The sequence below is a fragment of the Notamacropus eugenii genome, chromosome 1 (genome assembly GCF_028372415.1).
Source record: "Notamacropus eugenii isolate mMacEug1 chromosome 1, mMacEug1.pri_v2, whole genome shotgun sequence".
Taxonomy (NCBI): Eukaryota; Metazoa; Chordata; class Mammalia; order Diprotodontia; family Macropodidae; genus Notamacropus; species Notamacropus eugenii.
The window spans coordinates 468196417-468209414 of record NC_092872.1 but is presented as its reverse complement, the minus strand read 5'-3'; the positions used below and the strand labels follow the sequence as shown (position 1 = coordinate 468209414).

General features: G+C 33.3%; 1 protein-coding gene across 5 annotated transcripts in view; it reads left to right on the top strand.

Annotated features, from left to right (window-relative positions):
- The window catches only part of TOX3 (TOX high mobility group box family member 3), a 125736-nt gene that overhangs the window by 74531 nt on the left and 38207 nt on the right, over nucleotides 1-12998 (top strand). For 2 of the 5 annotated variants that reach the window (XM_072632197.1, XM_072632199.1), the window contains exons 2-3: nucleotides 8417-8482; nucleotides 12167-12418. In XM_072632197.1, the coding sequence (XP_072488298.1) occupies nucleotides 8417-8482; nucleotides 12167-12418 (318 nt within the window). Of the gene's footprint in view, nucleotides 1-6337; nucleotides 6827-8416; nucleotides 8483-12163; nucleotides 12419-12998 lie in introns of those variants that run through there. The other 3 variants (XM_072632201.1, XM_072632198.1, XM_072632200.1) reach the window with 2 other exon arrangements.

Genomic DNA, 12998 nt, shown 5'->3' with positions numbered 1-12998 from the left:
CCTTTTTCAATGTTGCAGAGGAATCTTCCTTGGTGTTAGCAAAAAAGTTTGTTGAACTTATGTCTATGTCCCATTTATTATTGGTTCTTTGAGGATTTTTAAACAAGTTATTGTCAGTTACATATATCAAGGAATCTTGCATGATTTTAACAGATTCATGAAAATCTTGTTGGAGAAGCATCTTTTATGTCATGTTTTACTTTGTTGAGTCAAATGCCTTTTTCAAAAAATAAATGAACAATAAACAACAGAAACTTTAATACTCTATTCATCTGTGTTGGTTTCATGATTATGAAGATAAGTGCCATTTTATAGAATTTTTATAAGAAAATAACCCTATTCAGATTTTTATCAGTTTATTATTCACTTGTAAACAAATCATCATAAATATTTTCTAGAGATTAGTGTAGGTCAGTCGCTGCTGGTGTCTCAGTTGCCTTTTCCCTAATAATAATAATAATAATAATAATACTTCTTTTTCTTTTACATTTTTAGAGCTTTCTTGTTTTGGAAATATCTTTAATATTTACGCTTGAATATCTTTAAAACTGCTACCCTGAATATGGATTTATTTTGTATCATCGGGTCCAATTGTCCTCAACTTTATTTTCTTAGTTTTAGTTGCTGTAAGTTGCTAAGTTTTAGTAAGCTTTAGTTGCTAAGAGTGAAAAGCAAGACAATACAAATATAATTTTGGGAATATGATTTTTGTGTGTCTTTTTTCTGGAGGACAGTAATACTTAAATTAATTCATTTGGGCACTCTTTCCACCAGCATGATTGCTTTCCATGCTTTTTATTCTATGTGATTCTTGTACACATCTTTTCATAGATTTTTAATGGAGGGTCTTCCCTCCATGTGATGGAATGATTTCCAGGGAAATGTGATGGATGATTTCCTATAGATCTTTCAAACTTTTATGATTATCATATATATATACATATGTATTTATATATATATGTATATATGTACATGTATTACATTTGGGCAGTCTAGACTTATTCTTTTATCTAATCCCACTTCCTTTTCTGCTCCTACATGTGTTTGATTACATCTTTTTTCTCTGTCTTGCACAGAAGCCATTAATAATTGTGTACTGATATCATCATATAATAATAGCTTAATATCATAAGATCTTATAAGAATGCTTGTGACAGAGTTGATCTAATCATGGTCACGTGCATTGAAAAATAAATGGCTGGGGGCATTAGAATAAGTAACTGGATTGAATTAGGTTGTCTGATAGACTGCTTCTAGAATGAAGTCTCATGACATTATTCTAGAATTCTTATTAAGCAGAAATAAAGCTTTGTATAATACCACATTAAGTCATTAAATAATGTTACCATTTTGCTTTTTAATAAAAGGTAAGGAAAATAAAGTTATTGTGATGTTACTCCTTCATAATTCAAAATAATTCTTTTATTAGACCCAAGTCTATTTCACTGATTCTATTTACTATTCCAACCTCTTTTCATGGTCATGAGACATGTATACCATTTCTCAGTCCTCTCCCTTCTATTCTTCATAGTTGATACATTCTCCCTTATTTGTGCTTGTGATATTATCATTCTTGTTAGACTTCTTAGCCTAAATTCTATATCTTCACATGGTCAACTGGACACAAATAGGTCTTTGGAAAGGTTACTTCATCTCTCTGTAAAATGAAGAAGTTAGACTAAATAATCCTCAGATTCCATTCCAGCTCTAATGTTCTTTGTATCCTACTATGTCAAATGCAACATAACTGACGCAAAAGTCATTTCAGCTCAAAGCAACTCTCCATCCTGATGGACCTGTTTCATGTAGAGCTCCTGTTCCATTTACCATATTTAACTCCCTACACCCTCCTCTACCATCTGCCTTTTACTCCAGCCCTTGGTGATCCCTCTGTCCTCGGAACTCCTAGAGTATTTATTCTCTATAACATTTAAGTCTGCATTTAGCAGGTGTTCACTTGTGTTGTCGTTTACCTTCTCTTTTATATGGCCTGTCAGTAGACTTCAGTGGCAAGCCTCTTTTGTATCCCTAGTACCCCAAACTGTGCCTTATTTATAACTAAATATCAATAATTGTCTTATGTGGCAAATAAGAATGTCAGAAAACATTGTCATGGGCATTTTTTCTGTGCATCTAATTTGCTTTCATTCTCTTCCTCTGTTAGTAAATGTTGCAGAATGTTTGTCTACTCCTTTATCCACAGCTTCTTTAATTTTGGTTATTAATTGGGGCTGTCCTGTTCGCAAAGGACTGCCTTCATTTTGCTTTTTTCTCTTCAGGAAGAAAGATCCAATAGCTTTAGTATCCCATGGCATACATATTTGTTTTTCTCATTTTAAATGTGTGAGTTTTTTAGGCATTTTTTTCATATCACTCATAACCAGCCCAGATGGTTATGTAATTCCACACTCTCAAATGTGTCCAGACCATATAAATCTAAAGGCCTCCATATTTGGGTGGAATCCATATGTTTAGACATTGTTGTTGCTAGCGTGGTTCCACAGAGCTTGTTTAAACTCCAACATTAAAACTTGTTCTTACTTGGGCTAACTGCAGTGGTTTCAACACATAGCCATTGAAACCTCCCATCTCTCCCTCTTCTTTAAGGATCCTGCTCTTTCTCCTTTCATGACTTTTGAGTCATGCTTCACCATGCAACAGTGCCTGCTTAGGAGGCAGAAGAATTGGTTGCTGGGGCCCCAGTGGTGCCAGCAGAGGAAAGGTATGGCCACTGTATCCATCATGCATTTGAAAGGACTCTAAGATCCTTACATTCCACATCTGCTCTGAATATTAGTTATGAATTATGGCTGTAAGAGTTAGGTTGGATTCTTACAAACCTAGATTTCATGTTCATCAGTGTAAGGCAAACTGCGTTTTAAAACTTGATTTTCTTTAAAAGACAATCTTAACATTATACCTGAATGAGGGTGGTAACAATAGAATTATAGAATCTTATGATTTAGTAGAAACTTCAGAGTTTATGTAGGGCATCACTTCCTGAATCCCCTCTAAAACATCACAGACAGCATATTTTTAAAGTATCTGAGTGATGGGAAATTTTATTATTTCCCATTGTTTAGACATTCTTATCAATATTGAGCTTAAATGTTTCTCCCTATATCTTATGCCCGTTGCTCCTTGTTCTGCCCTCTGAGTTCAAACAGAACAAGTTTTCCCACATGATTAGATACTTGGCAGTCTCATTTGAATACATTAATCTTATTGTCCCTGAGTCTGATTAATAAATTAAAGAGAATCACACTAAATTCCTTAAACCGATCCCTTTATGGATCCCTGTAGGGTCTAGTAAGTTTAAGAAACTTCACAGTTCTGGTTACCCCCTTCTCACTGCTCCATCTCCTGCATCTTTTCCAGCTTATTAATATGGTTACAAAAACATGATATTTAAATTTAGACACAACACTCCAGTTGCCTGACCAGAGTAGAATTGCAATAGAACTATTTCTTCCTCCATTCTGATATTACTAGTTTTAGCTACAATGCTTCAGTATCTCACTCCTAACAAAATTGGAACTTATTATTTTTAGCCATAGTTTTGTGTCATTTATTTTCGTATCCCTCATTTTGCATATTCTTTTACTTCAACAAAGCACTAAGCTAGTAGCCTTCCTCAGAAGCCCTCAAACCTCAGTCTTTACACTAAGCAACAACAACTTCAGTGGGTTGACCAATGGATCTCAGGAGTATTTTACGAAGGTTACTACCCAGAAAGCCTTGAAATAAGCTCCATTAAGATGGTTTGAAATTGACAGCTTACATTAAATTACCTTTATTAATTAGATGCATAGGAGTGATATGAAGACATTAAAACCTCATTCCATAATATTACTATCTGTGCAATAACTTGTCACTATTAACAGTGTTCAAAACTTCTCTGTCTTAACATTGTACTATGTTATTTTACCATTTTGTTGCTAAAAGTATAGCACAAAAAGGGGTTTGTATTTTCTGGAAGATCAAATTGTTACATCCAAGCCCTTCGGTTTGCTCTTGGTAATGCTATTTTATCCATGAGAAGTTACCACTTCTTTACTCTACTACCAAAATAATTTTCATGAAAATTCTGTTGATTAGACTACTCAAGTTGAAAAGGCATTAGTCACGTTTCTCATCTTTTAATTATGGCTTATTGGCTATCCTGCCCCACTTCCTAACTACTAGTTAGCTACACTTAGCAATCTCCATTAATTTCACTTGGCATTTCATTCAATCATATAGACCGTGAACATGATGATATTTAGAAGAAGAAAAAACAGGAAAAGCTCATGGTGCTCATTCTTAATTGATGTCCTCATTGGACATTGTATTTGCCAGAGCTGTCATTATTGGTCAAGCAGAAAAATCAAATCTACTGAACTATAATGAAAAATGTTCTATGGAATTATTGAAATGTTTTTGTTGAGGTGTTCAGATTTATTTAGTTTAGTTTTATAATTAAGTTGTTGAGGATCATAGATTTGGGGAGTAGGTCTGTTGGGTCATATCAAAGTGAAAAGAGTAGGTGACTACAAATGTGTGCCCTTCAAAAGTGTAACAATCATTCTTTTATCACTTCATTCAGTAAACAATAAGTGCCTACTATGTACAAAGTGTTGTGTTAGGTTCTAGAGGAGGTACATTTTTTTTTCCTAAAAAAAATACTTACTGTCTTCATTGGGCTGTCAGTTTATAGAGGATCAGAAAAATGACTGTAGTAAACAACATTACAGAAATGTATTCAAAGGTTCCAAAAGGATGTGGGTCATGCAAGTTCTAAGGACAGTTATTACTGACCAGGGAAATCAAGGAAGGCCTCCTGGAGGAGGTGAATTTAGTTGGGTTTTAAATTAAAATGATAGTTATTAGGTAAAGGTAGGAAAGGAGGGTTTTTTAGGTAATGGAAGTAGCTTGAACATAAAGGTGGGTATTTGTTGAGGTAGCAGAGAGAACAATTTAACTGGAGATGATATATGCAGAAGGAAGTAATAAAAGATCAGCCTGGAAAAGTTAGAGTACCTGATTGTGGCAAAAATGTTTGAATTTTACTTGAGGCCAATAGGGAGCTATTAAAGATTTCTGAGTGGAGGACTGCAGGATAAGAATTGATCTATTTGTATATAGAGGTTGGCTCTTTGGAGGTATTAATTGATATGGAAGATGGCATTAAAAATACAGTTAATATATCTGTACTATAACGAAATCTGTGTTTCTCTTATAGTTGGGAACATTCTGCTTTGCTTGATGTTAATCTATGCTTTACTTGGAATAGTACCTATTGACTTTTAAAGTTATGTGAGAAAACTTCAGTGGGTTGACCAATGGATCTTAGGAGTATGTTACGAAGGTTACTACCCAGAAAGCCTTGAAATAAGCTCCATTAAGATGGTTTGAAATTGACAGCTTACAGTTTTTACATGTATTTCATTCAGAAAGCTCATAAATTTTACATCTACAAAAAATAGAGATGCCAGAGATGCCCTTCATAAATCTAATTTGAAGCAACCTTTGGGTTAGCTTTTCATAAGAAGGGTTTCAGGAGAGTTAAAGAAGATTGGCAGGAAAGGGCTTAGTGTTATGGCCAAAAATATTTAAATAAATTTTACAGTGATTTAAAATTGAACTAAGTGCGTAAGAAGTGAATTTTTCATGTTTGTGGATATTAAAAGATAAATAATAAATTATGTGATGAATTATTGGATGTTAGGACACATTTCTTCACTGGGAGACATTGAAGTTAAGTTTGATATTTGTAATATAATGTATTCAGAGATTTTACTGTCTGTTAAAGTAAAAATACACAATGAAGTTAAAATATTTTAAGTTAATTGTGATAGTTTCCCACCAAAGGATTCATTTTTCTCCTTGACTGGATGCATGGTGTTTTGCTTTCATTTTTCAGAAACAAGTGGGATAGAATTCATAAATAACATATATGAAATAAATAAAATCCATGACCATAGGCATAGACACATTTACATGACATTGCCCTTACCAGTTGGACCTCAGCGCTAAAATTCATGGCTCAGGCAAAGGTAAAACAAAACAGGCCCCATTAAGTATAGGAAAGAATATTGACTGCAACAAGTTACTTTGCACAAACCATTCGAAGCAACTATTCTAAATTAAATATTTTACTAAAATAGACTAGAAACTAGACTTCTATTTAGAATGATTTATAACTGTTCCTGGCTGATCACAAAGTGTTTCTAAATTAAAAGCCATTAATTATAGCCTTATATAGATACAAAAGATATGCAAGAAGTACTTTGTAATTCAAGCCAGCACTTCAGGTGAGAGCTTTTTAAATTACTTGGACCATTGGAACCACCTGCTTGACTAAATGGTGAGGGCCCCATGTTTCAGGACTCATCAGTGCATTGCAGTGTTAACATTGTTACTGATTTTTCTCATTTCTCCAGGGCAAATACTAATTAATGGATACAATTCACAGCTGATTAGCTGTAGTTTCTTCAGTAATTACATTCGCATACTAACTGTTCAGAAGAGGATTTCTAACCCAGTTCTTATTTCACTCTAAGCTTAATTTGTGTTTGAATTGTTTAGGTCCTTAGGATAATAGCCATTTTATTTTCCTTTGTTGTTGTAGGTAGTATTAGATAATAAGTGAGTTTAATCTTAAAAATGCTCTTTGATAATGAGCTGTTTGCCTTAAATGGATTTCTAATTCACAGACAAAACCTACATTTAAATAACGTTACAGTTGTGCTACAGGCTGAGGCAAGCCTAGTTACTGTTGGGAACTGACATCAGAGCTTCACATATAATATACACTTGAAACTGCAATTTTCATACATAGGAAAAGGTAAAGTTCAGAATGGAGTCTTTGTTTAAGATTATTGATTCATAAAAGTTTGATGACATATAATCATGTTTCCTTGATTTTCCTAAAGCTGTGTAAAAGTTAAAAAAACATATATGTATATCTGATATTTCTTTCATCCATCAAAGAAACTATTTAAATCTCTTTTTGACCTTGATAAACATGTACGTTCACATTTCCTTAATGATATTTATCCAAATTCATTTGGGTACTTGATGCTCTATCAGGGCCATCCTGGTCTATTGTGTAAGGGTGTATTTAGGTGTCTTTTTAAAAGAGTGGATTTTTGCCTCTCTAGACCATAACAACTCCTCTGGAACCATTAGAGTCTTTCATGTAAATCCTACTTAGTTCTTGGATCATTGACACGATAAAGTATATCATGTCAATCCAGCTTCTGTGCTTGAATTCTATACATTTAAGATAGGGGACTTAAGAGATCCTCATTTAATGTCTGTTGGCATATTAGAAGTTAGGTTTTACTGTGAATAATTTGGGGTTTTTAAATTACTAGGTAAGTTATGGTTTTTATTTAAAAGTAAATACTATTTTTGTAAGGAGGGGTGCAAATATTTTGTCTCTTGAAGGCCAAAGCTATTTTTGACTTTGAGATCATGAAAGGAAAGGCAGATTTTTTTTTTAAAAGCACTTAGTACATTTTTCTGTGGTTTAGTTATTCAGTGTTACGTTATCGTGTAATCTCAGAATATGAAAAATAACTAAATAAAACCTTATTCTCTCCTTAGGATTTGGAAACATTTCTACTCAAATGCAAGTTTTACATTTTGAGAGGAAACTCAATAGAAATAAAGAGCTGATGATTGAAATGCTGACTGTGGTCTTATTTAGGGTAGTTTGAATGAGCTGCTATGACAGTGAATAAAAAATTAATGCTGTGTTCACAGATTTCAGCTTGTTCTTTTAAACTCTTGCCCATAATGCTGTGTTGGGGGGATTAAATATTAAAGTTTTCAACAGTTCTCATGGATATTGATACAGGTTTAAGTATTGCGCTGGGATGTTTTCTGATTCTGTCAGGCTTATTATTTATTTCAATTCATGCCATGCCTCATTCATTGGAAAATAGAATCTGAGTACTGGGAACGAAATTTGATTTTCTTTAATTCCTGTTTTTGCCCTCACATTGGTGACATCTGTTCCTCAAAACTAAGCTGTGAAGTCCCAACATATATTAGAAATGTGTCATGGTAGTGAACTTGGAATTTCTTTTCTTTCTCGTGTTTGACAAATGCCATTTCAGTAAACAATGTACACTGGTGACCAATTAGCCAAATGTTTGTAATGGCTTCTCTTCACTACTAGTCTCTGAGCAAGACTAAGTGATTGTTGAATGCATTTCAATCAGGTAAACTCCATACTTCAATCTCTGTGGGAACTAACCAAAAATTTAGTGCTTTGAAATTTCATTAGTATTTCACATTTGGTCACAGTAAAGCGCAGTTTTATATAATAACACCAGTGCATTTTCCAAAATAACACCTGAACATTCAGTAAATAACCACAACTCCATAGTCGTGGCATACTAACATAAGAAATCTATTTTTCTTTTAGTTTGGAAACAGTAACAACTATATGAATATGGCTGAAGCAAATAATGCTTTCCTTGCTGCCAGTGAGGTAGGTCTTTAAAAAAATACTCTTTATATTTTTTGTTTGCTTATGTATGTTAATAGGCCTAGAATCATGATGAGTATTAAATTTTGTACGTGGGAAGCAAAAACACAACAAATACATCTACACCTGAACAGGTGCACATCTTGAAAACTCCTTTAGACTTTCAATAGATTAGGAGTTTTATTTGTACAGATTATTTAATTTTGGTTGAAATGCCCTGGGAACCTATGGGGAGAAATTCCCACAGAATGGCTTGGCTTATAGTTACCTGTAGGGGATAATGTGGGTAGGTGTCAGTATGAGCAGAGCCTCTTAAGGTTGCTCTGAGAACTGGCTCAGGGGTAAGCCCTGAAAAAAAGTGCTGAAACCCAGTTGTACCATTGGTGACAATGTAAATAGTCTTCAGTTTCATAGGGGGTGTAGGTAGAATGAGCTGTGGTCTTATTGCCTGTCTCCTTTCCAACATATATACACACACATATGTATATGTACGTATATGGTATGTATATATGTATGTATATATACACACACATACATATATAGTATATATTTTGTAGGGTTACACTCTCTAGGAAAGCTTTATTTCAGACATTCTTAAAGTACTTGATCCCTTGAAATGGGTGAGAAATACGATAAACGTAAAGGCTAGAATATGTTGGAGTTTTAATTTTAAAACAGGGGAAAATGAAAGTTAAATGGTTCCAAATGAAATGTTTCCTCTTGTGATTTGTGTAATAGAAAGTTTTCATCTTCCAAATATATTCAAAGATAGGAGACTGAAGGAGCTTGACCCTGGAGATTGAAAGTACTAATGGTTTCATAAATGATCTTGGTATAGTGAAGTGAATGATATAGAAGAAATTAACTTGGAGAATATGTTATAATAAATTTGAAATAGAATTAAGAGACACTATAAATTAATCATTTTTTACAATGACCACCATCTCTGTACCCAAGAAGACTGCTTAGATAAGGGAATATTGTTTGGCATGAGCTTCAGTGTTGTTGGTAATAATGAACACCAGCCCCATCTGTAAGGACAACATGATGTTTCATTCTGTAGAATTTTTTTCCCTACATTTGAATCAAACATTGATGAAAGCTCTGTTGCCAGCAGCTGTTCAGAGACAATTTAATTCCAGCTGTGATAATTCACCGTGTCAGACATTGGCTGTTATATGTTGATACAACAGTTCTCCAGATTTGCATTTTTATCAAAAGGAACAAATGTTTTGAACATTTCAGTACAGATGGCATTTAACCATATACCTACTACTCTAATATGTACATGATAAATATTGGAAAGTAATAACTTTTTAAAAAGTAACATAGACCTTCTCCAGTTTAATCTGAGTCTTTTATTCAAAACTAAAGGATGTTTTGCTGATGATATGTCTCATTATTTTATTTTATAATTTCACTTAATCCAGTGATTTATATTATTCATTTTTCTAAATTCTAAATTATAGTTTGTGATGTTTTTCTATTTTTATTAAGTTATTAAAATATATGCATTTTTAAAAGCAGTTCAGTTTTAGAAGACACTATTGTGTTACCTGTTACAGCTGTACCAAATTTCTTTAAAAAAAGAAAAAGAAATAAAAATTTAGACCATTATGCCTACCTCACACAGTAAATGTAGAAAAAAAAAACGAGCTGGCCATCAATAGTGATCTCACTTTGAGCAAAAAAAAAAAAAAAAAGTGACGCAAATAAATGTTAATGCACTGCATTATGTAGTGTGTGCCTAATTTTGCAATTACTACATTAAAAGTGTGTTATTTGGTTTTAGCATTTTAATGAGTTCCAGCTAATTCATTAAGACTTTAGGTTTGGATGTTATAAAGTGTAAATTGTGGTGCTTGAAACCAATTTCATTCTGATAGAAAATACCCTGTAGATAACAGCATTGCAGGCATTAGAATACCTTGTCGTTTGAATTTTGCACATTTGCTTTTTGTTTTGTGCCTATGTCATGATTATCCTGACCATTTTTAAAGCTTCTTAAATATTTATTGAAAAAATATTTCAAGTGTTAATTACAGTGGTAATGAAAACAGCCAAATGCCACATATCAAGAATGAGTGTTTATCCGTATTGTTAATGTGATATGTTAGATTTCATTAAGCAGTAATGGGGTAGCAAATGAGTCACAAATTACAGTTACATCTGTTACTAGACCACATTAGTGCCAAAATAACTGCAAATGCAGCCATAGGGTTATGTTCATTAGCCAACCACTTTTGTGGCCAATCCATCCTTTTGTGTTTGTGAACTCAGGGTACCACAGTGAGAAAATTTACATCCTTGTTTGTTTGTTAGAATGAGGAAGAAAGAAAAACACATCTTTAATATTGCTCCAGATTTCAAATGTAGAATTAAGCTCCATTGTTTTGCATCTATGGAGCCTAAAGAGTGTCAGATTGCCCTACTGCAGGCTCTAGTAGTTTGGGACCTCATCATTTCTGGTGTGAGACCAATAATGACAGCTGACAGGTTCTATACGAAAGAAAAGGGTTTTTTTCCCCTGTGTTTGTTTCTATATTCTCTCAAGTGGTTATTAATTTATATCATCATTAATGGTTTGAAGGATGACAATTTTCAACAACTAATGAGATCTTTTACTTTTCATAACAGATTCAAATTAACTTTCATGGACTCTTTCAGTTAATGTAAATGACAAAAAAATAACTGAATCTGAGTTAGTAATAAGCACATTAACCATAAATAATGACCTCCAGGGTTTTTTTTAAAGTTCGACTTCAGGATTTATGACTAACTGAGCTTACCAAGGCAGTGTGTGTATATGTACGTGTATATATGAGTATGTATATATACACATTGTATATATGTGTCTGTATGTGTATGTATATATATGTATGTATAGTGTGCTCTAATTTTATATTTTTAAAGAGGAAAATAACATTTCTTCCGATGCTGAAAATTTATATAAGCAAAATCCATGGTGCCAAATAAGCAAGCACTATTAGTAAATAAGCTGAAGAAAATTGGTAGAAAATATTGTGATTAAAACCTATTGACTAATGTGTGTGTGTGTGTGTGTGTGTGTGTGTGTGTGTGTGTATAGTATTTTACTGTTCAAAGCGATCATAAAAACTCACTGGAAGCCCATGATAATCTTTGTGTAAAATTGTTTGTTTCAAACAATGACTGCTTCCATTATACTTCCAGATAGATCAACAAAGAAATTAAAATAATAATAATATCACATGGCTTATAAGTTGTGCCAGGAAGTAAAGATGTGTAATGTTCAGTGCTAGATTAATGTTGTGTGTGCACTACAAAATTGTCAGTATTTTATGAAGCATGAGAATAATGTCAGCTGTTTGTGCTGTTTCACTAACATATCAATAAAGTGGCAATTTGTTATATAGCCAAATCTAATGTAGCTGATGTTCCAACTAACAACAAAGACAGATGTTGCTAATTAAGTACGCATTAAAAAACTGTTAATACTGATACTCCATTAAAACCATATGATAATGAGACTTAAATCTTTAATCAGAATGATCAGCAAAACTTGATGTATGTAAATTTGTACTTAAGATGTTTTCATTTGAGAAATAAGTATTTCGTCAAGATATGAATGTTTCAGTTCAAAATTACTTCTGTCCAGAAGATACATAGACTATTACAATATAAAAGATTTTGGTTTCCTTTTAGCAGACATTCCATACTCCAAGCCTTGGGGATGAAGAGTTTGAAATCCCACCAATCACTCCACCTCCAGAGTCAGACCCTACCTTGGGAATGTCAGATGTACTGTTACCCTTTCAAGGCCTCAGTGATCCACTTCCTGCACAAGGGAATGAATTTACACCTCAGTTTCCGCCTCAAAGCTTGGATCTTCCTTCTATTACAATATCAAGAAACCTCGTGGAACAGGATGGTGTAATCCATGGCAGTGGATTGCATATGGTAGGCTCTGCATTTTGAAAAACATAATAGATATTAACATAACATTCTTCTTATAATGATTGCAAAGCTATTATATACTTTTATATTTTCCAGACCTCTAGAGATTTGACTGGTCATTAGCAGCACTACTTGAACTTAGAATATCTAGATATTATATATCTAGATAATATCTAGTGACTTCATGTTTTACTGTATTTGAATCAGATGAAAGGTATCTGTATAATTAATAGATATTTTGGGGACAAATATGGTCACGTATTTATTGGAATCCATATATGCTTCTTTTTGAAACTATATTGACATGGTGGAAAGAAGACAAAATTAGGAGTTGGCAGGCTTGGGTTTTATTCTTCCAGTGCCATTTTCTTACTTGCTGTGGTCTTGTGACCTTGGGCATGGCATTTAATTTCTCTGAATCAGTTTTCTCATCTGTGAAGTTGAGCTAAACATATTTGCTTTCAGGGATTAATGTGAGGATCAAATGAGATAATGTATTTGAAAGCTCTTGGAAAATTAGATATACCCTCTTCTACAAATTGGTGATGGTGAGGTAGGGTGAAGTAGAAGCAATTGCTGTCTT